Here is a 25,615-nt window from a genome sequence, read left to right as displayed (position 1 = left end):
CCCAGTTGACACTTCTGACAACAGGTTCGAACCGGTTTTAACTGGTTCGAAGAGGTTTGAACTGCTAAATTAAGAATACTTTTTTTTTCAGGCTGTATCAGCAATAGGCACTATTTCCGGGGAAAGAAGAGCAACTATGTAGTTTTTTTTTATCGTTCTTTCATGGAACATTTATTTTCAGGTGCCATAAATAAGAAAGTGCGTTATTTAGTTTCGACCCTACAGTAACATAAAATCTAGGCTGAGATACAAAACGGCGTATTTAAAGTACTCAACGGACTCAAAATCGATTTGATTAGCTCGGTTAGACACACTTTAACTTGAATCGAAACGTTGTCACGAAGTGTGGTAGGTCACCTAAAATGCCCGTTATTGGTACCACTTTGTGTCGGAGTACTAGAAGTTGAATCGTAGTTGTGCTATTGAAGTAAAGTATTACGGTAATTACGGGGCATAATATCATGAAATGGGCACCTCGTCACCATATATATATAGTGAAATATAGTTTACGGAATACGATTTATATATCTATATATGATGACGATGGAACTGAGCTAAAAGCAATAGTATTTGCGAAATGCCAAGGACGTATTAGGACAAACCCTTTCAGTCTACCTTTTATAGAAACAGTGCAGCAATCACAACGATTGTTTTCTAAATCATCATTGTTCACACTCAGCACCGTGATGCAGGTGAAGAATCGCAGAAAAAAGTAATCAAAATAGTTCACTCTAGTCTATACGCACCTTCGTACACAGATCAAATCTAGCCTAATTTCGCGTTCCCAAAGAAACATTTTCTTATACTGGATAAACTAGCATCACCTGGCTGTTGAGGCTTGTTCTTGACAAGTTGCTAGTAAAATCAATTTGCAAATAAGCGTCACAATTGATATTTAATGATTTTTTGTTAAATTGAACGAAGTAGTATTTATGCTCTACTCATCATGGCAGCTACTTAATTGGTCGCTTTCTGAACGTCTGCTTGCGCGATTGTTTTAATTCGGTACACGCCCCTGTATACTTAATGTTGTCCTGCCCACAGAGTCAACACATGCCATTACCCGAATGCTTGGCGATGGTCATTGTCATCAATCCGAGCACTCTACTGGGGTCACGACAATCTACTATGTGACTGTATTACATGACTGGCGGTGTGAAGTCATGATCACACGTGAAGTCATGGTGTCAACAACTCAAATAAATCTAGAAGGATTTCAATTTAAAATTACTCGACACAGTGAGTCACGTGATCACGTGGACACACGACGTGCCATTAGTTGACCGCATATCTGGAAACCATGACGCCACGTGACCACATGACACGCGGTTAATCCTAGTGCAAAAAAGTGCCACAAAACCCCATAATTTCTCATACACTGCAATTCAGTATACGACAATTTGATCAATACATAGAAATAGAGCTGCCAATATTTTATTCTCAAAATACTCATTTCGGGATATTGACAAAAAGAAAGTTTTTTTTTTTGTTTTTTTTACCGTGAATCGTTATGAACTTGTTCCCGTTATATATATATATATATATATATATATATATATATATATATATAGTTCAGTTCCGGTTTATTTCCAAGATAGCGGCGAAGATTTTGGTTCGGCTCAGTTCCGGTTCGGCTGAAAATAACGGTTCCGTTCCGGTTTTCGGTTCGGTTTAGTTCCGGTTCGACACCCTGCTTGAAACGTCGGAGAAACGTCACCTGCGTGAAGTGACCTCAAAGACACGAGTTCGGGAACATAATAATTTTGTAAGTGGCGTCGGGACCGAAGGAAATGGTGGTGGATCTTCAGGCAGTATTTTCTGAACTGGCCTGTCGTATCCTGCGGGTTCCGGCTGAATATGGGAGCCACAGGCTCGTCTTGAAGGTCTTTCAAAAGCGGTAGCATGTTTAAGTTCCATTGCCTTAAAAAAATTGTGGTCGTCACACAAACTAATGCCATTCGTGAGGTACATGTGACGTTTCCCTCACCTTATAGCACGCATATACGAAGGGACGCGAGACGAGGTACTCACCTGGTGTGCCGGAGTCTACTCAATGCCTCGCAAGAAGGACTAGCGAACTAAAAAGGATATAGCTTAAGAGAAGCGGCGACAAACTCAGTATGACCATGCTCGACGTGCCAAGAAGACGCCAGAAGGTGGACTTCATTAAGACACGCAACACCATATCGTATTTTGTAGTCTGCATGCACAAAGCACCGCAGAAACACAAAGATTATGATGCCTCTTTTTAAATTGGGTTACCGTGTGCACCACCCTGCAGGACCACCAGGTTCCCAAGGTCAACCCCTATGGCGAAAACTGATCACGTTTGAAACGTCAACGGAATTACAATACTGGAAAAAAAAGTTCTTGATTTTGCGAGAACCTGAAGCATCTGATTTCTAGGAAGCCACTGAAGTGATTTACAAGATCGACGATGACATCAAACAGTACAATATCAGAACTAGTTTTTATTCTTTTTTGCCACCTCACGGTATCCAAATCTACTGAACAAGCCACTTACTGCACTCGCCAAATTGGCATCGGTGCTTTACGATGGAGGGAGGACACGGATTATAACCATTTCCGTATTTTCCAACGCACAAGTCGAGGTTTTTTCTTTCAAAGATTTTGGTGGTGTGTTTTTTAGAGCAATCCGACCGATATTGTTATTTTATTGAGTATATATCGTAACTGCTCAAACTTTCCATGGAGGTTACATGTCTCGTTAGATAGTAGATATGCTAGAGAAACTATTAAAACTGGCTCCCACTCAAGCTTATACAACGGTCCCAATAGACGTACGCGTGTGTTTCAATTCATTTTCGGCGCGCCAGAGTATAAATACGTGAAGGACGTTTCCTAGAAAAGATGGTCATGTTTTTCGGCCCAGATGAGCAAGCTATGCATCCCAGACAAGCTCAGATTTGGGGAGAGTGACACGTTACCGGTTGGGATAAAACGTGAAAGTTTGAGAACATGACCCTGCCTGCATCAAAATATAATTGAGGAAAACAAAATGTCCTTATGAGCCGATGTCCACCTACGCTTAATATCGTCAAAACAAGAAACAGCATTGTGGGCGCCTGTAGAACTTATTTCAATGAACACAAATTGTCAGCAAGGAAGAAAACAATATTCTCTTTCTTGATGACAAATGTCCTTCACCAATATAATTCACAGGAGCGTTTACAATGGTTTCATTGTCTTGAGAATGTTAGGCATAGGTGTATATCTGCTCCTAAATAAATTTTATTTTTCTCAATTACCTTTTGATACCGGTAACGCCATGTTCTGAGACTTTCACGTTCTATCCCAACCGCTACCGTCACATTCTCACGGATTTTGAGCTTTCTGCAATGCATAGTTTATTTACCCGGACCAAAAGACACGGTTCCATTTCTCGGGAACGCCCTGCAAATAAGCGCGACTTAAACAAATGCGAGACTTATATGCCAATTGTCTTCAGTGAACAGGCAATTGTTTTTATTTGTTTATTTAAGGAGTTGCCGGGCGCCTGTAGAAAGGTCGAGGCGACATTCGAGTTGTAGTAGTAAGGCAGAAACGAAACATATGGGTTCAACAGCTTCATAGGTGCACAAAGACATAAGTTATAGTACAGCCAAAAAAACGAGACATTATAAATTGAGCAGCTTGATAAGTCATTAGCAGGGTGAGGTAACGCACGTATAACATGAGCATAAAATTAAATAGAGAAGCAATCTAATACATAAGAACATCGTTGCAGAGCGAGATGAGGACAAGTTTCTGTCATAGTGGTAGTTGAGCTAGCGGGTGCGTGCGATAGGGGATGACTTGTCACAATCTAAATGTTGCACAAATCATTTGATAGGAGTGACTGAACACTTGAGTGAGGGAACGGTGTGGCTTGGGGGGGGGGGGGGTATACCGGAAACAATGTTACATTGCTTTCATGGGTCAACAAAGCATAACTTCGATTGCTGCGTTGATGTTTTCAAAGCGTAATCCATGCCAGAAACAAAATCACGTTTTTGTTATAAATGCGGGCTTCGTTTCTGAAAGCTTTTAGTTACGAGAGACACCCATCGATGCTGAACAGCTCTGGGTAAGGTCAGTATTGTTTTTTCAAACGGTAGGAGTTGACATACGAGAAGACTCCAGTCAGCTTTCTCAGAACATGAGAAGTATTGACTGAATATTGAAAGTAAGATAAAAGTCAAAACACCGCAACCATTTATGGGTACCATTACTTATTACGCCTAGATGTTATTAATCAACACTTGTGATTTCTGTCACTTCTGGTTTGATTGGAATATGTTCAAACAACGGCAAACTGAACAAACACGAAACAAAACAGAATTATCAATTTGATATTTGTGGATGTGAATCAACCATTATAAAATTTTAGAGAGAAAAATTTTGGAGCCTCGCAAAGGGGATCCTTAGGGACATTTTTGTAAACAGGAAAAAGGAGAATAAATTGTGCCACGTAGGCAAGCGCAAAAGAAGAACGTTAGACCTTATGACACAGAGGAGCTGGCGCTTTCGTTAACTCTTAAACTGCTTTATTTAGAAACGAAGGCGTGAATGCTTGGGAAAGCATCCACGCCTGGACACTGCGGTGGAAAAGCGAGGGCTAAATCTTTACGACGGGGTTTTAAAACGGAGAAAAAATATTGCCCACGAGGTTATTTGCGCGCGAAAACTGTTCAGCAGCAACATTCCTGAAGCATAATATTTAGGAACATTAAGAGCACAAAGTTTGGCGTGCTGAAATCGGCGAGGAGGCAAGTTTAGTTACCCATAACACGTTTTATTCCGAAGATACCCAATTCTCCGTGAAGTAAGCAAGTAAGACCCCGTTTCTTCCCAAACAAAATTAACACAAGGGAGCAGGCAGCGAGTGAAAATAACAAACAAAACATGAATCTTTCCGTTCACATTCCCGAGAGAAAAAGGCTGGCTCATGGCACCTCATCCCCTCGGTGTCGCTAAATCAGGAAAGGGGAACCCCGAGGGCTTAAAATAACGCCAGACCCCCAAAACTCTACGATGGAACCTCTTCGCGAGCGGTGCCGCCTCCTCGCCGCTCGCCCCGTGCAGCAGCTCTCCTGGACCAAGTAAAAACAAACAGGTATACAAGTATGCTCTAATAGTACCAAAACCGCAAGCAGACATTCGCCCGTCTGCCCGCCTGCCTTGACTCTGCGCCAGAAAACCCTCCGCGGCCTCTGGGTACATACTTTGCTCGGTTCCAGTCAAAAGGGACTAGCCTAAGCACAGGTTACCAGAAACGTTAGGGATCGACTTGGGCTTGCAAGTTTCGTCGTGGATGATTTAGTGTCACCCACTGTTGTGAACTAGATGTGAGTTCGTCGGTCTGGCATGAATCGGTAGGTGCGAAAAGCGGGAGTGTGGTGATGTTTGCCGCTCCGAGGTGCACGTGGGCGCGGGCCTTCTGTTTCGCCCTGGTCCTGATGTGGAAATCCCAGAGCGTCTGCGGCGAGACGACCAATCAGACGCAGACTTCAGATCTCGAGCTCAGGGACCCCGATGCGGGAGACCTCAAGGATGATGTCATTCGCGTCGGTGAGTCACTTTGTTTAGGTTAATTAATATACTATGAAGGATTGCTCTGAACATTTTTGCCCATGGTTCTGCATTCAGCTGATAGGCTCACCAGTTTGGTTTTCTAAAACTATCTTATTCAATTTACTAAAGGTTTTTACACTATATACTAGAAACAAATATTGTAATGTAAAAATCTATGAGACGTATAAATTTTTCAAGAGAAATCCTAGTATATCTGCGATGGTTAAAACTGTTTTAGGGGCGTTATTTCACAGTATGCGAACATCAGCGAGAACGGCCTAGTTTGTCATTTTAGGGTTTCGAATTTCAGGATATCCAAGGAGTAACATAGTTGAGTTGCATCCGATTGAACTAGGTAATACTTTGTTCGTTCAAATAGTACACCATTTTTCTCAGCACGGCACCCATGATACTTTAGGGGCTATTCAGCTTGAGAAAAGTCCATACTCAGTTATGTTTTTCTCTATGCCTTTGGTTCGATCTTTATCCTTCTTAGCAGTATTATAAAAAAGCTTGTGTGATCAGGTCCTTACAAAGCAATCACGTAGTCGATCGCCGCAAACAACGAAATATCCCAGATAACGAGAAAGCTCAGATCATGATTGAAAATGAAACATGCGTCGTGTGCAGAAACAATAAGCATTACAGGTCACTTGTTCATTGTCTCATGAGACGACTGTATTTGACAGATATCAGCCTATTCTTGGAATTTTTTATTTCCCGAGATCCTTCGGTTGTTTAGAGCGATTGACTCGCTGAGTGTTTTGCAGTGAAATGAAGGCATTGAATGTCTTACCGTACGTGCGAAACGAACGAAAAAGTTTTTTGTTGTGACTTCTGTTTCACATTCCGATATGAGAATCATTCAGAAAACTAACGCAAAGTTTAAAAATATAACGGAGTTCTCTTTTTTTTCTTGTTCAATGATAGGCTTAACGAATGTTAATTTGTTAAACCTGAAAATTAAGATATAACTACAGTGACTCGTTAGTACGTCCCGCTCGATCGCAAATGTGGTTTTAACTCCGCACATATTCGACGTACGTGAACGGTGTAGAAGACATCCTTGTTGCATTCTGAGTAACGGAGGAAGTTGCACCCAGTGCATCTGCTGGGTGATAAGCTTGAGCTATAAATACGAATCTATTTTTTACTCAACCGTGCTAAAAGGGGTTAACCCGGGTCCCGGAAAGAAAATTCGCTTGTATTTTCTAAAACGGTCTCTATATTAAAATTATCGTCTCCTTGAAAATGATTTGGTGATTAACTTGGTTGGAACAGAAAGGACATCTAAAAATAAGGGTTCCCTCTGTTCCCTATGTACGAATAAGCGCCGAACATTAAACGCCGAGAGGGTTTTATTAAAATTGGGAAAGAGAAAAATTTCACACTGGAAGCGTTAATGAAATAAAAAAAAACTTACGCAAAATATATTCCATCCATACCTTTTTTTTTTCATTGTTTTTATTAACGCGGTGCGCAGTTTACATTAAGCGATCGGCGAGGCTGCTGCATCTTTTTTTTTTTTAAATTACATAACTTGTTTTGTATATTAAACTTATCCCGGGACAGTTTCGAAGTGTTCAGGCCACACACATATTCTCTCTAGGTTGAGGATTCCGTACCTATCCCCTTTTTTTAACATCACTCCCGACAAACGCCAATTTTCCTTGTCCGGCACCAATAAATTTATACAAAAAACACAGAATTTGTGATGAGAAATAAACCTCAAAACAACCGTCGGATTAGAAGAGATCGAAACCCCGAAAATACGGAGCCATATTTTTCGTCTCTTTTATGGGCTACCTGCGACCGGGAGCAAACGGTGCGTACACGTAAAATACACGTCAAAACTGAAGATGCTGTTTATTATTTAACTTACAAAATACGTTATATAATTATTATGCTTGTTTATTTTATTCAAAGGTTTTTCTGAGAGAAAATTGCCGGACACAAGGACACAGTCTATTATGTATATATATATATATATATATATATATATATATATATATACATATATATATATATATCTTAATTGCTGTTCGATGCTTCTATATGTTCTATATAAAGCTTAATTGTTGTGTGGTGCTGCTCCAGAAGGCATTTGAGCTGTAGGTAAGCACTGGAGAAATTATATAGTGAATTATTGTCCTTGGGTTTGCGAAAACCGGAGGCGTTAAGAAGATGTTTATACGAGTGTCTACCAATTTCCGAGGAGGAAAATATTAGTTTTAGAAAACCTCCCTCATTATTTCAGGTCGATTGGCTTCCCGCCTATTTTTTTTAGTTTACAACTTTTGAGATATGAGGAACAAACAAAATTTGACTTGAAATTTGGAAACGTCGTTATAATGTAACAAAACCCATGTTTTTTTTTTGTCAATGCAACTGCAAAAGACTAATGAATTTAAAATTGAATAATGAAATAATCAAAATAAAACAAAACATGGTTCAAATTACACGGTGACGTTTCCGTACCATGGTCACTAAAATGGCACCATAAGTTAGCCCCATTTCTTAAAGCAATGCGTAAAATAATTCTTTGAGCAGGGTTGATACATTTGTCGATATAAGAACCCCATAATAAACAAAATTACAGATTTTCTGCTAAATTATATTTTTCTGGTGTGAAAAATAAAAAAACAAAGAAGCAAAAATAATATAAAAAATCCGGGGCACCACTTCATAGGATCGAGAAAGACTCGTCATGATGTAATACAGCCTACAGACGTGTAAAATATGTTTATTTTTGTGTTCCCATGGTTTTAAGATATCAGCTGCTCTTAAAATGATATTTACAGATGCATACAGACACATTTTTTCAGTGTCTGACACTCGGGAAAAATACCCAGAATGTGCTTTTGAAGCCTCTTAGTGCTTGTTGTGCGGATTATGTAACTGCTTTCAAACAGTATATACGAAAGCGATACTGATTAGAAAATAAATACTCATAAGATGGTTAAAGTAGTTCATCTTGGGATACTTCCCATTTAACATTATGCTACTAAATACGACATGATTGAATCTCTAATAATTGTTTTGTTTTGCAATTTTCTTCTTCAAAGCCAGCTTTGCGTGCCCTTCATGTTGAACTCAATATCTTCATGCCCATTATTTAAAGTCGCGAAACTTATTGGTTTCGTGTTTATTGAAGTTTCATTGTTTTATTTTATATTCATACATATAGAAAAAAGGGAATACAGAATAAGCTGTGGGTCTTCTCTACATGGGAAGTCGCAACCCTGCTTGGGCAAGGGAAACAAAAACAAAACAAAGGTGCTTATTTAAAATATGATAATATTCGTATTACTTCTATACGCCCCAAGACACCCTTCTTGGTGCACACGAGTAAACAAAAGAAAAAAAGAAAAAAACAGGGACTATCAAAAGGGCAGCGTAACATGAGAATCAATGTTAAATACGATTCACTTTATGTAATCTACGTAGTTGTCACTAGATGTACCCGTGACCTACAACACCACAAAAAGATAGTGGCACATATGTAAGCTAAACAAGGCGATAGTTTTTACACATTTTCAACCCTCGATGTGCTGGCGCTTTGTCAGGAGTAAGGGGAATTACAATATATTTCTGTTATGAACTGGCTAGGTATTCAGAAAAAATCTGCCAATCCTTTTTGACAAGAAATGTCAAAGAATGTTTTTAAGGTCCTTGGACTAACCAATGTTTTGAATCTGGAATGTGGAGAAGTACACAATTGTTTAGGTTTAGCGCGAAAGCCGTGTTGGATTTTGCCTATCCCCTGTTAAAGGTACAATTCTAGCAACATAGTTTAACTGCTCGGAGGAAATGTTCTGTATCAAATCAAATAAAGCGCTCTTGGTGTCCGGGTTAGTAGTTTCTCTTGACACTCAAGGTGCACAGGCGCCCGTTACTTCGACTGAAGCATCTCAGAAACATCTCAAGAAAAGAAAGGTTTAAGGTAAGGAGGTTTAAATAGCAGCCAATTAACCCACGTTATGATGAATTCTGATGTATCCACTATTGAGGGACAAAATTGTCGGTGCAGTACTTCTGCTAACCTGTGACTCTACTCGTACACCACGCAGTAGTAGGTATATGGGTAAACGCCGGGTTGTTCTCCCTTCATGCTAAAACGAGAAATGTCGATTATAGAACCCATTATTTCTGAATTCTGCCGCGTGAACATTTGCACAACTTGCTGCGGGTCTCCATTATTCGATAAGATGTAACAGATTAATGAAATACGTAGGAATCTTAAACGGAGAACTGTCGTCAACAGAAAGCCATCGATTGTTTCCAATCATCAGGTTATACATTAAGTATGAAGATTCCAACCCGTTTTCTTCCGACCAGGTACACTTCATTAGCGCGATATGGTTGGAGCATGACGTGCATAGAGGACAGTATCAGCCCCGAGAGGATGCAGTGGCGCCACGTGGCAGCTTTTGTCTTCAAGTAGAAGAAACATTCATGTGACGGCTTTTGCGCTTCATTGGTAACATGTAGGCGGAGGTGTATTTATCACAATCCACGCTTTATTCGCTAATCTGAGCGACAATTTAGGGTTGCTTTTGACCTAATTTTCTCGTTTTACTTCTCGTCAAAATTAAACTCAGAGCGAGATAACAGTGGCGTGGTGGCCTACAGAACATGACCCAGTGACCCATCAGACCCAGTTTCGTGTTATCGTACTAACCACGACCAAATCGATCGTCGTCGTCACTTCGGGGGCTTGTCAAATGATCATACAGGTAGATTCGCGGACGGCATAATTCCCGAGCGAGTTTTCTTCGTTTATTTTTTTTTTCTTCTTCCAGCAGTCGGAAACAGACACCGCAAATATAAACCACTCGTGAGAAAGGCCGAGCAGGCGTCAAACTTTACATTCCGACCGACTTTTTTTTTTTTTTAGCAGACTGTTCGCGCTGTTTTAGAGACACACACGAAAAATAAAGCACGCACCACATGATGCAAGCGCCAGCCGTAGCGTGTTTATTTGAGCTTTATGTCAAAGAATGAAGTGTGTCACTGCGACGAGCGGGTCCGCCACCACAGCACAATCCTCCGAAAATGACAAGGGAAAGATGGAAAGATAATACTCGCCTTCTATCAGGAAGACCTAGGTCAAGGTTCGAACTAGTCATACCAAAGCAATTGTGAGAGTGCAGGTTAGCTGGTGTGAATTAAGCATAGTGTTAAATCCGAGACTGCGGATACGGACAAGAGAAAAACACAATACGACACGGACGCACGTACTTAAAAAAAAAAAAAATAAATAAAGGTCACGCGAGCATATCCAGTTAACGGTCGTAGCTCGTAGGCAGCAAGTGACGAGCGCTTTGTTAGGCCTTCTCACCAACTTGAGCGGCCACTGAAGTCGTTGGATTGTTGTCGTTGCTTCCGGAATACGCGAATCAAGCGGCCTTCACCGAGAATTGTAGTTTCGAGTACATATTTCCTTTCGTCTGCTGCTTGAACTCGGAAAGCGCGCAAAGTGCACGTAGAAGTATGTTCGTTGGTCTCCACGGCGAAGTATCCGAGCGGTGTTGGCGGCCATGAAGCTTTCGTAGGCTTCCATTGAAATTTACACACATGTTTCAATCGTTTCGCTTGGCGTATTCGGATTTGTTTTTTTAAGGTTTCGTCCTACGCACGTTTTGCTTGGTAGCCAAATATATATATATATATATATATATATATATATATATATATATATATATATATATATATATATTGTGACAGCGCAACTTCATCACCAACCTAAAGGTCGGCCAGGAGTCCTCCATCTTTCTCTACGCGGAGGATATTGTAACAGCGCAATTTCATCACCATCAACATCCACACTATCATTACCATCCACAACAGCGCACCGCCTGCACGGGCGGTGTGTGGCTCAAGGTAGAGCTCGCGGGGCAGAATTGCTCCAAGGTTCGGCCAGTAAAGCCGGTGTTTTTTTATCTCTACTTTGTCTTTCTTACACATGGTGGAGGCGCGGGTTAGAGGTTGCATTGCTGCCACGACTTCTGCTCGGATTATTTGTTTGAGTGAAGAGGACTCTGTAGGCTTGGCTTGAGAGGACGCTGTGATGGACGCGATTTCTTCGCGCACAATTTTGCGAGTGAGATTCCTAGGGCTCTCTGCGTTGGTCAACGTTAACGCTGCGATGCTATGAGCGTCGTTGCTTGTGATTTTGGGAAAGGGGGATGTAACGCGACGGGTCTTCGCTTCTTGAAGTCGAAGGCACTCATCCGAGAATTCTGTTAATGGGCTTGGTTTGATGACAAGAAGAAGACGAAAGGCCTCCTCGTCGATGCTTTTGAGGGGATGTTGAAGTTTGTCCCGTTCTTGCATGTCTTTGTCAGCAAGCTAAGCACATGCGCCAGCGGAGTGCGCTTACCGAACGGTTCAATCGAACCCTATCGCAAATGGTTAGCATGGATATCTCCAACGATCATAAGAATTGACACTTCATTCTTCCCTTCCTCAGCTTCGCCTACAACACATCTATCCAATCAACCACAGGATTCTCTCCGTTCTTTCTCGTTTACGGTCGGGAAGTATCCTGCACCATAGACAGGCTTTTTCCGTAATATACCATCCAGGTGACCTTGTCTTGGTTTGGGCCCCTATACGCACGCCAGGACTCTCCGAGAACCCTCTCCACAAATATCTTGAACCTCATACTGTCCTTCATCAAACATCCCCAGTCAATTACTCCCTGACCCCGCTAAAGCCGTCAGCCGATCGGCGCCGCCGGGCGCTACAAAACGTTCACGTATCCCGCATGAATCCCTTGGTCCAGCGCTCCGACCATGGCGCAACTTCATCACCGACCTAAAGGTCGGCCAGGAGGCCTTCATCTTCCTCTGCGGGGAGGATATTATAACAGCGCAACTTCATCACCATCAACATCCACACTATCATTACCATCCACAACAGCCCACCGCCTGCACGGGCGGTGTGTGGCTCATGCTAGAGCTCGCGGGGCAGAATCGTTCCATGGCTCGGTCAGTAAAGCCGATGTTTTCTTATCTCTACTTTGTCTTTCTTACAATATATACATATAGATATATATATATATATATATATATATATATATATATATATGTATATATTTAGGGAACCGTTTCTGCTGCTAGGCGCTAAAGCACACAACCAAAGCAAAGCAAAGCGGAAAAAATACCTGACCTCGTCACGTGATGCTGGTCACTACATCACCATCGAGCGATCGCAGCGCTCCAATCGGTGCCACTCCGAGCTAATAGCAGGAGCGGCACCGATCCGGCTGTTAGGTAAAGGGGTTGCCCGAGGCGCAACTGCAGCTTAACTTGTGAGCCAACCAAGTCAACAACATGCAATGAATTTAGTTTTTATACGACTCATGAGTCATTTCTTTCTAGCTTCTAGTCACATCACTTTTAAATCAGAAGACGTACTAACCTATAACAAAACCTGCATAAATATTCACAAAATACAAAATGAAGGTGGTCGCAAGGTGATTTGACTGATGATACATATAAAGGTTCCGGTCCTCCCATAGAGGTAGTTTAAAATGTCTGGAAAACAGCCGTTAATATATATATATTTACTTAAAATAAGCTTTGTTAACATATTCTTTTTTGACAAGCTATGATAGTCTTAGATTGAATATTTAGTCAAAACATTAACGGGGAAATATTGCCACCGGTCTTCTGATTTTTCTCCTATAATACTAAAGTTAGGAAGGTGAATTATATACATCGCATACTCAGTACTATAACACGCAAGGGGACGAGAGCTCCTCTAAAAATGTTTCTTTAATCTGTGCTTTAAAAAATTCAAGTATATTTTACAACGAAACGTTATAATAAAACACTTAAAAACAAAACAATTAAAAATCTGATACACTTTTTATTAATTAATTAATTCATTCATTCATTCAATCATTCATTCGTGCATTTATTTGTATATGCTCTGTGCTCATGAAGAGCTAATAACGTTGTAATTGGTGCTCCATTACGAAGTTACGTACAGGGATGTTACAAATTCTTCATTAGAGTTAAGTATAACATTGGGTACATTGTGTAAAGGTGCAATTCTTTCGAAATTATTATTGGGACAAAACTAACAACCACGTGGCAATATTTTCTGGGTATTTAACTAACTAGTTAATTAATAAATTACTATAGTGACTTGCACTAGAATGGGCAAAAATACATAATATGTGTTTCTCACGCTTCTCACGCGGGTCGTCAAGTGAGTTGCTATTTTGTCATGGGTCACTCCTGCCTCATCGTCTTCCTCGCTTGTGTTGTTCCTACAAGGCCATCACTAAAGATACCGGCTTTAGAAAATAAGAATTGCATTGCATTCCCTTCTAGAATAAAAGGTGTCCGTACGCACCTTTGTTTCTGTTCATGTATTGATATGATTAGACAGGATCAAGACTGCTTTGTGGCGTATGTGTCGTATTTGTATATGGGAACACAGAAATAGATTTGTACGTCCATTGTGATTTGTGCCTTGTTGAATTAAATGTAAGTAATAAAAACTCTACGTGTTTCACAAATATTTTTATATTAAGTGCAACTGAATCGTCTAGTTCCTCTATCGTAAAAAAGAAATAAAAGAAAATCAACATTTATAAAGTTTTTGTCCGCCATGGTTTTTTTGGTTTTTTTGTGTGTGTGTTTGACTTTTGAATGAACACGAATCGGAGAGAAGGATATTATACGGGCAGAACGTCCATTATATTTTATATTTATATATTATTATATTATATTATATTGCTGGAAATATATAAAAATGCTTCCCGCAAATCGAATTCAGCGATAGAAGGCGGTAAAAAAGAAAATCACCCTAAAAATGCAAACGTATACCATAGGGGTTCTGAAAAACAAACAAAATGTATTTCAGACAACGGGGACATAATGGCGCGTAACTTACTGTTCGTAATAAACGTGGCAAACTCACCGCGCTACCGCGCTTGTCTTGATCTTCAACCGCGGGCTCAAAACCACTCTCTTTTGTTTTGTTTGTTGAATCCACTGCGTAAAACGCGCGCTGCCAACGGGGGTTCCTATTGCTGCCCTTTTATCGTCGACAAGAACTCACGACCGTTGCCTCTTTCTGGGTCACCCAATCGCGGCGAAGAATCGGCAGAGACAATACAAAGAAGACACCGAAGCGGGCGGGTTCCTCCAATTCAACCCTACACCTACTTCCAGCGTTCACATCTTTGTCTTCTTTTTTTTTCCTCCATCTTTCTTCGATATTTATATTTTGTGCCCCTTTTTCACCCTATTTGGGTGCTCATTCTCTGCCCTCCGTTATCTTGCCGCTCGCTTGCCGTTCCGACACATTTCGCTTCGCCACACCCGCGCTTCGCGACCAACTCGTCCGGGGCCGCCCAAAAGACGTGCCGGTCGGAGGCGACGAAAACCGCGGCTATCGGAAATCAATAGGCCCAGATCTGTCTAATGAGCAGCCGCGCCATAAAAGGTCCCCTTTACAACTCTCCGAATGTGGCGCCAGCCGCTGACACCTCCTTCCTTCTCCCGCCTGGACGATTTCCAACCCCCTCCCACTGCCCCCTTCTCTCTTTCTACCTCTCTCTCTCTCTCGTTCTCGCTCGGGGTCTTGCAAACCGCGTGCTGTCCTGATAGCGAAAGCGGCAAACCAATCTCCTCCCGTGCAAAAACGTTTATCCGTCGACGGAGACCCTACGAACGGCCAATCGTACGCGGAGTTCGAAGGAGTACACGGTAGAAGAAATGTAGAACGTCTACTTTCCCGCAAATCATTTGTGAGAGCCAACCGCTGCAATCTAAGGGGAGAGCTCGGCCAAGGGCAAAATTATTAATAAATTAAAAAAAAAACACACACACACACATCGTTGTGGTACTGAGCTGACTGGGTAATGTTTCCCAATGCCCAGTGTTACCGCGCTGAGTTTTTTGTCTAAAGGCTTTGCGGGAAAGTAGACGCTTCAGATTTCTTAGCGTGTTGTATACTCTAAAGATTTTGTAAGTTCACTTCCGCGCAACATATGAAGGCAGCCAATCCCGGTGAACTATAGAAATATCCTTGGCAATTTCAAAACTCAAAATGCAATATACAAAAAAGAAAAAAAAAATGCGTGGTGCGCAGGGACTTCATGAGCGGACGAAATGTCGTTCTTGTTGTCGCTGCGGGCATTTCTTTTTATAATCTTTTATTCTAGCTAGGCTTCGCCATTTGGTATGAATCTTCTGTTACTTCACGGTGATTGTTTTTTTGTTGTTTTTTTTCTTTCCGTGCCATGCAAAAAGTGAGCTCACATTTTTTTTTTTTTAATGGTAATTAGGTTTTTTTAAGGTGGACAGTACGCTGTAAAACGAGCCGGAAAAATCGGTGCCTCCACGTAGATAGCTCAGACCTTCACTAAATATGCACTGAGGAGGTCAGTTTCACGGTGTGAATCTTCAAAGCGCAGTTGGGTTTCTGTAAAAAGATATCAGCAAAACACTCCGGAAAGTCAAGGTTGGGCGCGTTCGCAGACGACCGAGTTAGCGACGCTAGAGAGCCTGCATTACAGAGAGTTTCCAAATGTTCGATCGGGGTTAGGTGGTTGAAGGGCGGCATTTGCAATATGAGCCACGAGGAGGTCACAAAAGCGTTCATCGTCTGCAAACGTCTCGGCCTCTCTTCCTGCTTTCCTTCCCGCCAAGCGAAAACGCAGCGCATGCGCACTTGGGACCGATCGTCGCAGATGGTGCCCTCTATTAAATTGCGAACGTTTTCCATGGTTAGAGATGGACCCTCCTGTCAATCTCGGCACCCTAAGGGACGTTATTTACTTTGTGGCGCCATCTTCCGATATACGGAGTGAGCAGCCGGCAGGGTGCGTCGTGTCCGATCGCATGGCCTATCGAGAGATGGCGCCAGAAGTAAATAGCGTCGCAAACCGGCTTGTCTGCGAACGCGAAAAGCCTAAACGTCGCCCATATTGTCCTCTCATTTTTTTTTTTTTTTTACAGTTCGAGAACTGCGTCTTGAAATTTTACAGCGTAAAACTGATCTTCTCGGTGCATCGTATTCCATGAAAGATTGTTTTCTATTAGCAGGCGAATATTTTTTTTTCGGCTCGTCTTACAGCGAAATGTCTGCTTGGGAGAGCCTATATAGTCAGTTATTGCTTAGAAAGCGCAGGGCGTGCCGAATACCGAACATCTTATTATCACCCCAGAGCCAATGGGATTGCGTCATTAGCCGATAAGAGCGCCGAATGACCAATCACAAAACAGGAGGCATGAACATTATAATCCACGCCCTGCCTATCTTCAGTGGCAGTGACCAGGCCAGTTGGGCTGATCTGATGGACGATCAGTGTCTCTGTGTGACTTCTGCCAAAATGCGAACGCATTTCTGGCTCTGGAATTAAGATTTTCTATCGACATATGTTCAACGATAGTGGCTCACGCTTTAATAAGGGTTGTTCCAATTCACGTAGTAATGAAGTCGCTATGTCGTAAAATGCTCTATGCTTAATAAGTAAACAAAAAAAAACTGTCCAAAGGTTACTGACGTTTAAAAGACGTGCTGACAGCGCGTGTTTTATTTCAATTCGATTTCAGCAGATTAAAATATGTTTATTAGGAGTAAAAAAAAAAAAAAATCCGGCACGTGTGTCAGTGGTTGTCATTTGCGGAAATGAAAGTCCACCAACTTCTATCTCACAGGAGCGATCGAATGGAAGGTCGGTGAATAGTAATATTAATATAAAAAGAAGCTTAATTAGCCCCAGTTACACAGAAGATGTTCGGTACGTTTGGAACGTTGTTTTTCTCATTCTTTTTTTAGAGTTCACGCTGTAATTCGAAGCCGGTTCCGATTAAGTTTTATTTTCTTCTGCAAATGCGGGTGCAAAAGTAACTTATTATTCTCGGTAATGTCTATAGAGAAGCCCCGTTATAAGAACTCTGAATTATATCAGGCGATAAGAAAACAACAATTAAAGGAAAATTAATTGGTGAACTTTTAAGGAATGTGCTAGCATGACCCTTGGGGAACGCCACACAGGTTTCTGTTTGGGAAACATTAACACTGACTCCTTCACTTCTCTGTTTTGGTTTCCTCTTCTGGCTTTCTTTATGTTTCCTCTAATTTTGAATCCTATTTTTGGCCCTCGCTGCGGGGTCAGTGCTAGCGTTTTCCAAAATGTGTGTGGCGTTTCCCCGGGGTCATGCTGACGCATTTACTAAGAAATCCTTCGCAGGAATATTTCTTTATTTTTTCTGACCCGTTTTCCAAACTCTGCCTATCGGACTATGTCGACGCCTTTGGATATGGTCATCCATATCATTCATGGAAAGAATCACATCTATACCATTCGAGGAAGGAGTCGGATTCATATCACTCGTGGAGGGGTGCCGCATCCATAGTTTTAACAACACAGAAGCGTCAAACCCACGCACCGAAGAAGCGAAGAACATCCAGCGACGACAGAGCGCCCACTGAGCATGCCCGCATTTAACCGCGCCGCGGCGCCTCCTCCTATTTGGCTCCGTGCCAGCTGTGCGATGCTCCTTTCAGGAAAACGAAAATGTTCGTTTTAACGAAAATCCGGTGGTGTATGTCCGTTTGTCAGCACAGGGGAGAGAGGGAGAAAGTGACGCGTGCTGATCTCAGCGCTTCGGACAAATGGGAGGGTCGCACTTGTCGCCCTCTCCCCCTCCCTCTCCCTCTCTCCCTGGCGCTGAGAAACTTGCTACGAGGCCGACAACACCTATATCAAACAGAACGATTTTACGTAAGCTCGGAGTCGTTAGCCCCATCTCTTCCATGCTGAACATCGACCGCGATACAAATCGGTCATTGAAGCGCGTACGTGACCAACTACCGGGTAAATCACGACTCCGTGTACGAATGTCCAACGAGCCTGAATATTCAACGAGACAAGAAACCCAATAGAGGATTTTCTGTCCCGTTGGATATTCAGACACGTTGGAAATTTCGTCTCGGTGAGATTTATCGTCTCGTTGGACATTCAGGCCCGTTGGACATTCCGTCTCGATTGGACCTTCCGTGTCGATGGGCATTCAGACTCGGTAGACACTACGATTCGATTGAAACCTTCGTCCAGTTGTATATACAAACTCATTGCACATTTTGGTTCGCGTGACTCAGCGAAGGAACACGCAAAATATGGATCATAGGATAAACAGGGAGGACAGGTCGTTGCGCCAGTTCTCGGGAAGAAGGCCGGTAGCGGAGGAAAGGCTGCAACGGGTTGGATTTTCGAAGAATTCTCGTCGTTCACCTGCCACGTTTTCGCATTTAAAAGCTGTGAGACTGAATATAAGAAAGTAAACATTACTGAGAACAAAAAAAAAAGAGTAGGCACTTACCGGGAGCTGAAAATAATTTTACGTTCTGCTTAAAAAGCTCACAATTCCATTATATGTTACTTACAAAAACTATGGAATCTTTAGGTTGCCCAGAACATGGTGCGAAGCTTCCACTCCGAACTTGTGCGGGTCACACCACTATTGGTGGACACTGCAGCCACAATAAAATGTAGTGTGCGTAGGCTATGCTAAGTTTCAACTTTTCTGTGCGCGGCTGTTAAAGCAATACACCTAGATACACTTTTACATAAAAGCGCCTAAAGATGCATTCACAGTAGCGTTCAAATCGCAACCGCGCAGCGGATCCTCTCGTAGATTGCGCGTGAAATTGTATAACACAATATAAACAAAAATCTGGTCTTAGAAAAAAAAAAAACTCTTCTGTGTTTTTTTGTTTTGTCCGTAGTTAGCACACTAAAATGTTTCTTAAATGGGCCGTGTAACTATATTCAATTAGAATGCTTTTCACTTTATACGAGCTTAGCGGCTCTACTGAGACCGAAGTACATTCGCACGCAACGCCGACCAAGAAACTCGTTTGTTGCGTTGTAATTTCAAAGACAAAAGCGAGCGCTTTCTTTTGATCTCTCCTTCGCAAAACTTGATGACGTATTTCGGGGGATCGCAGTGCTACCCAATGACGATTTGAACGCGGCTCATAAACTCGACCCGAGTTTTGTGTGAGCGCTCGATTTGGGCTCGTGATAATCAATATCTCGGCAAGCGTTGGGTATTGGCCCGTGTCCAATCGCTGCAATGACGACAATAGCCGAACCATTACAATGTCTGGAACTCAGTGTGTGCCCTGTGCTTTGCCCATCCCCAGCGAGCGGCTGTGATCAACATTGGCGGCATTTAATCGGCTCTAGATCACGCGGTCCCTCGTTCTGACTGCGAGTTGACGGGGTGAACGCTGCTCGTTTTAGAGTGAAGCTGTTTATGGCTGGGCATAGCCTCTGTATACTGGAAAAGCCTGGCAGATCGCCCCGAGAAGCTGCTGCCGAAATTGAAAAGGTAGAGCCGCAGACAACGGATGAGAGGAGAGCCACGTGACGGGCGCCCAGCTGCGGCGAGACGCCGAAACACGCTTCTACTGAGTGATAGAATGTCCGCTCGTGCTCCTCGCGATCCTCGCGCTACCGCTTCATTTCTCGTAGGGTTTGAAAACCATGTTTCGGGCCCTCGCCGCTGCAAAAGCTGTGCGCTCACGTCCATGTTCCCCGAGAAAATGCTCTTTGCTACCAGATCCTCGCGCTCCCTATCTGCAATAGGGCACTTTTTGGCTCCGTTGTCGAACTGCCAGGCTTTGTGAGTATAGAGGAGGATAGGCGTAGACTTCGGGGTTGCATCGGGGCTCGTATTCCCCCTCGCCCCCCCCTCCTCTGGTGAGATCCGCGGGGGGGGGGGGGGGGAGGGGGGGCAGAGCGGGCCCGGGCCATGATCCTTACCGAGACGCTGTTTACGTGCCATGTAACGAGCTTCTATAGTAGTGGCATGTAAGCAAAATAACGCCCACGTTGCCTTTATTAACAAAATACATGGGAAATGGAATCCCAGCGTGGATTCGTCAGCGTCAATCTCCAGTTCTGGCAGTAAGGTAACGCGCAGCACACCCCCCCCCCCCCCCCCCCCACCTTTCCCCCGGAGAACTTCTTAGGCTGCACCCCCCCCCCCCCCCCCCCCCCCCTTCCGGGAAAATGGAAAGTCTAGGCCGCTCTAGAGGAGGCTATGGGCTAAGGTTCCGGGGACTTTTCGCGTTCGTGACCAAACGTTCTACGCTTACACCACTGCACGCGCCGCACGCGCACGCCTCCCCCGTATAAAATATTCGAAGTAAATAACCAAAATAAAGCGTTGACGAACGCGCGTGCAAGATGCCCTTTCTTTTAGGCTTTTGCTTTAAAACGGTTTCTGCTGACGAAAGCTACGCACACACACGTGCCGCCGCCATTGACATTCTTGTTGCCGTTCCCGCCGTTGCTCTTTGTAGGCGGCCTCCACATTGGGACGAGAGAAGTAAAATAGATCTATTGCTAAATTACCCAAGCCTAAAGGAGAATGCATTGAGTGGTGTTTCACGCGCCGCGCGCGTGACACACCACTCCCTGCATTCTCTCAAGCGCATCCACCGACGAGGGAGACGGCGAGCAGACGGCAGTGAGGACGGACCGAACCTGTTCGACACCCCACAGTGCCGCGAAACTCCAACATCGCGCCGTGGCACCTTTGTCCAAGAGAGAAATCGACCTTCGCTACCACGATAAAGAATCGTACGCCGCTGTTACGTGCAGATCGAGACAAAAAAAACCGCGATAGGCTTCGCGCGAAGCGCCCCTAGCTTTACTAACCCAAAGCACGACAGTGACGCGGGCATGGTCCTGCTCCATAAGGGTTCGGCGTAGGAGCGACGAAGTTCTGGGCTCACGGGAAGGCGTTTGGAGATGCCTTCACGCACTCGGCGCTCGTGCACAACACTCAAGTACACCACAGCCACAAGAGAGGTCATGCCTGGATGAATCCTGATCGGACGCGCAAGAATTATCCCGGCGAGCTAGACGAGTTTTGACGGGAGCTCCTTGACACGAACCCGGAGGAGTACCGGAAGCTGCGTCGCGTCAGCCGGGCAGTTTCTGCAGTTCCTGTCACGCGTGGCACCACGAATCCCGCAACAAAATGAACCAGCGAACGCACAAAACACCACAATGCGTCATTTTTTGCATTAATAGTAAAAAAACAAATTATGCACCTTTGCCAGACTAAACGCTTTTAAAGTCGATCTCCCGCATAAAATCCGTGAGTGAAAAACGTGCTCGACTTTATCAGTCCGCGGACGAGGCGCGGATCGCAGGAATCGCTGACGTGCCGGTCACGTGGTGCACGGTCCGTGGACGAAAATCGCGATTCGGTCCGTCGTGTGAATCGGCTGTAATTCATTTCTGCTGGGAGTGAAAACACACGATTTCTCGCTATGTCGAGTTACGTACGGAGCCTTTGTTCCTAAACAACCTGACGAAAAAAACAAAAACGTAATACTTTTTTTTTATTGCAGTATTTATGCTGCCATCAAATGATAGCTGAAAGAATTATTTTGTCAAAATTTTCTACCTTCTTTTTTTTTTTTTTTAAGCACATTCGACGAATACAAAAAGGCAACGTTTTCAATTATTTCAAATCACTAGTTCTGCGTTAAAAGCAGGTGTGTTCAGTTTTGCGTTCTCGTGATGCCCCAATTTTGATGGCAGTAAGCGTAGTGCGCGTAGATGAAAGAATAGTATAAAACCAACTGTACTCTCATAGGAAACATATAACAAATTTTGGATATGGCTCCAACTACTTTACAAATTTTCCGGTGCATATGCCCCACGTGTTTATTTAAAAATTGCGTAAAAATAACACCAAATATTTTACAGGTTAATAATCTCTAAAGATTAGGCAATCATTGAAGCAGCTTCATTAAATGTAATAAAACATACAACAATGTTTAATATTTTTACTGGCGCCACCTTCGTTGCTGAAAGCCTACAAAGACAGCGCTCTGCCCACATATTTATCCGAGTTTAGCGAAAAACGGCGCTTCCTTTAAAACTCATATCTATTTCAATAAAGTTGACCAGCTATTCAAAAGTTATTGAGCGGGTGAAGTGCACTTATTCAATCCTAAGAAACGCCTTGCACACCGTCGGGTCTCTTCAAACCCACATTACGGTTTGAATTAGAAAGCATTCCTTGTCGCATAGACAGAAGCCGGCATTGTTAGTAACCGTCCGTAGCAGTGCAATGGCAGTTGAATCCCCATTGGCCACAGGAATGGCAGTTAAATCTCATTGGCTAAAGCACACCAATGCAGACGCATCGTCACGGAAGCCGTGAAGCCTCTCGGGGTTCGCCACGCCTGCGCAGTGGTGCAGCTTGGTCGCCACCGCCAGGGTGCCGTGTAAAAAACGAAGACGTGGCGCGGTGCTTGCAGCAATTCGCTTCCATGTAGGAATGCTTTCGCATTCCTACACGTAAGTAACCTTAAGAGTGCTCTTCTTTAAAAAATATAGTTCTATTTTATTTTCATCAGATTGAGTGTGCTCTACCTCTGGCAAGCGCCACAGTGGAAATCTAATTTGTTTATGTTGAAAAGAATTAAAAAATAAAAAGATGAAATAAACCAAGTTCTTCATTGGAAGGATCGACAATTCTCCGTCTTAGGAATTTATTTAAGCGTATAACTGCTGAGCTTCGTCAAACACAGTCACGATAAAAATTTTATCTGAAGGTTCTTCAAACACGTTGAAATATTGATGTACTACTGGAAAATATGCCTCTTTTCTCAGCAATCTTTGTACCAAAGTCAACAATCAGAATGCTGCCGCTTAGTCACACAAGATAGGTGAAACACTGCAAAAGAAGCAAACCGTCCACAATAAAGGGTTGCAAGAAAGTAAATACAGTGTTTAAAAATCCCTATGAAACATGTCAGCAAGAGTATCAGATCTGCAGTCTTTCCTATCTTATGTGCAATCCAGCTGCCAAAGAAGGGAGCTTTTCAGATATCTCTGAAACAATTACCGGCAATACATCTTTAACGTGGCTCGGGGAAATAATCATTCCATACGCAGTTTTCGGTTTGTACCGCGTCATGTTCTTCGATGCTTTTAGAGGCCAGCTCATAGCGCCCGTTTCCGGCTTGAGCGGTGTCACCGTCGCCATAGGGACGTTTCCCATAGCGTGACGTTTCTCTTAATGCCACAGCGACGTTTACCATAATGCAAAGCGCTTTGCATCATGAGAAACTTCACGTTATGGGAAACGTCGTGACGTCACCCGTGAAGCCGCGCGTTGCATTATGGGACACGTCCCACGATACAAAGCGCGTTGCATTGTGGGAACGTCAATGCCGCATTACGGGAAACGTCACATCATGAGTACCGTCGTGACGACACTCGTGAAGCGGCGCGTTGTATTATGGAAAACGTCCCGTAATGTAACGTGCGGTTACGCCGACGCCGATGACGGAGGAGGAGATAAGGAGGAGGAGGGAGGAGGAAGGAGTAGAAGGGAGGTCGAGGAGGGAGGAGAGGGAGGGGAGGAGGAGAGAAGGAGGAGAAGGAGGAGGAGAGAAGGGGGAGGAGGAGGGGAAGAGAAGGAGGAGGGAAGAATAAGGAGGGAGGGAGAGGAGAGGAGGAGTACGGGAGGAGGGGGAGGAAGAGATGGTACGGATCAGGAGGAGGGGGCATACCCTACTCTCTGTACCCTCCCCCCCTCCTCCTCAGGAGCTGGGCCCTAATTCGGCGTTGCAAGAAGTAGTAAACGTGTTTGATTTTTTTTTTTTTTTTTAGTTTGTCTATGAATGCTTTTGTGCTAAAGTAATTGACCAGAAAAAAATCTGGAGGTACATGTCACTAGTGGACACGCGCGATACGACATTGGTTTTAGATGTGTGTCGGTTGCTTTCGGATGAATCAAAACGGCAACAGTGATAATATTACCAAAACGAACTTTCGTCGTATCTTGCGTAGCCAATAGTTAAAGCTATGAGTTGGTGTCGTCGCTATTATCCTCGATTTTAACTTAGTGTTAGAGCGACCATTGCGGTATCATCATCATCATTATCATAGCGTGGATAGAAATATGGCACACCAATAGATGGTCCGAGTTCGCGTGCGAGAAACAGTGGAACGTGAGATTGTAATTTAAACAACCCCTCATGTGGATATCCGCAGCTTCAGCTGCTGTCTACGCCCGTCGAGCAGCAAGAATCCCGACGCCCGGGTTAGCTGCACTCTTTTTGTGTAATGCCTGTTCCTTTACAAAAATGTATATCCAGTCATGATTGTGGAAAAAACAAACTGTAAAAATGCAAAGCCGTATATATGGCGTCACAGAGTCAATTGAAATCATAACTTTACGTGAGAGGACGCGACACCAGAGCGTTTGTAACGCGTTCACAAAACACCATTACGCCCCATCACATTCCAACATGACGGGACATCATGAGGTGATATTACGTCACGTGACACTACAAGTTCACTTTACACCTTGCCGACACGTCACGCGGAGTTATTGCTAGTCAAGTGGAGGTATGGTTAGTTTGCATTTGATTATGTGTACTATTTATGCAGTAGTGGGTGCAGTCCCTGGGCTGTGGCCGCAGTTCATCTGCAAAGCACGGCAAGAAATCGGGTATTTTGTTCCTTTCACTTAGTAATGGCATTCACCAGCATTAAATTTAACCTGTAAGTTCGTCCCTTGTATGAAGAGCCTTTCCCACGCAAGTATATTTTGTGAGAGCTGTTTTAATTTCATGATAAATCTCGGAAAACCGTCGATAGCTTGTTCGTGTTTACATGTGTCGCTCTCTGTACATATAAAATTCTCTTATGATGCTCCAGGGCTTTCTTTTGCTGCCGCCCTTTTTCTGAAAGTGCTGCTATTAGAATGGAGGGGAGAGACAAAATTTTCAGCTGCCCTCGATTCGCTTTTTGTTTTATTTTTTGTTGTTGCATGCCGAACGCTTCAGAAAAGTGCATTTATTTTTTGCTCTTATCTCGCGAATGGCCATAGTCCCTGCTCGTTCCTTTTCCGGTTCCTTGGAAAAGCTTCAAAGGCACCGCCATTCCTCGGGACAACATCAACCTCCCCAGCTCAGTGTGATTTCTTCTCTGTTTACACCCCCCAAAATTTTGCCGTATGTGCGCAGA

General features: G+C 43.4%; 1 protein-coding gene across 1 annotated transcript in view; it reads left to right on the top strand.

The window, feature by feature from the left end:
• The first annotated feature begins 5,142 nt into the window (after positions 1 to 5,142).
• LOC8042348 (glutamate receptor ionotropic, kainate 2) overlaps positions 5,143 to 25,615 on the top strand; it is a 132,004-nt gene continuing 111,531 nt past the window's right edge. The window contains exon 1 of the mRNA XM_029986051.3: positions 5,143 to 5,571. Within this exon, the coding sequence (XP_029841911.2) occupies positions 5,403 to 5,571 (169 nt within the window). The 5' untranslated portion in view covers positions 5,143 to 5,402. The remainder of the gene's footprint in view (positions 5,572 to 25,615) is intronic.

Source organism: Ixodes scapularis, unplaced genomic scaffold (assembly GCF_016920785.2).
Source record: "Ixodes scapularis isolate PalLabHiFi unplaced genomic scaffold, ASM1692078v2 PGA_scaffold2__306_contigs__length_199485367, whole genome shotgun sequence".
NCBI classification, from domain to species: Eukaryota; Metazoa; Arthropoda; class Arachnida; order Ixodida; family Ixodidae; genus Ixodes; species Ixodes scapularis.
Note: the sequence above shows the minus strand (reverse complement) of the source record. Positions and strands in the feature narration are given on the sequence as shown.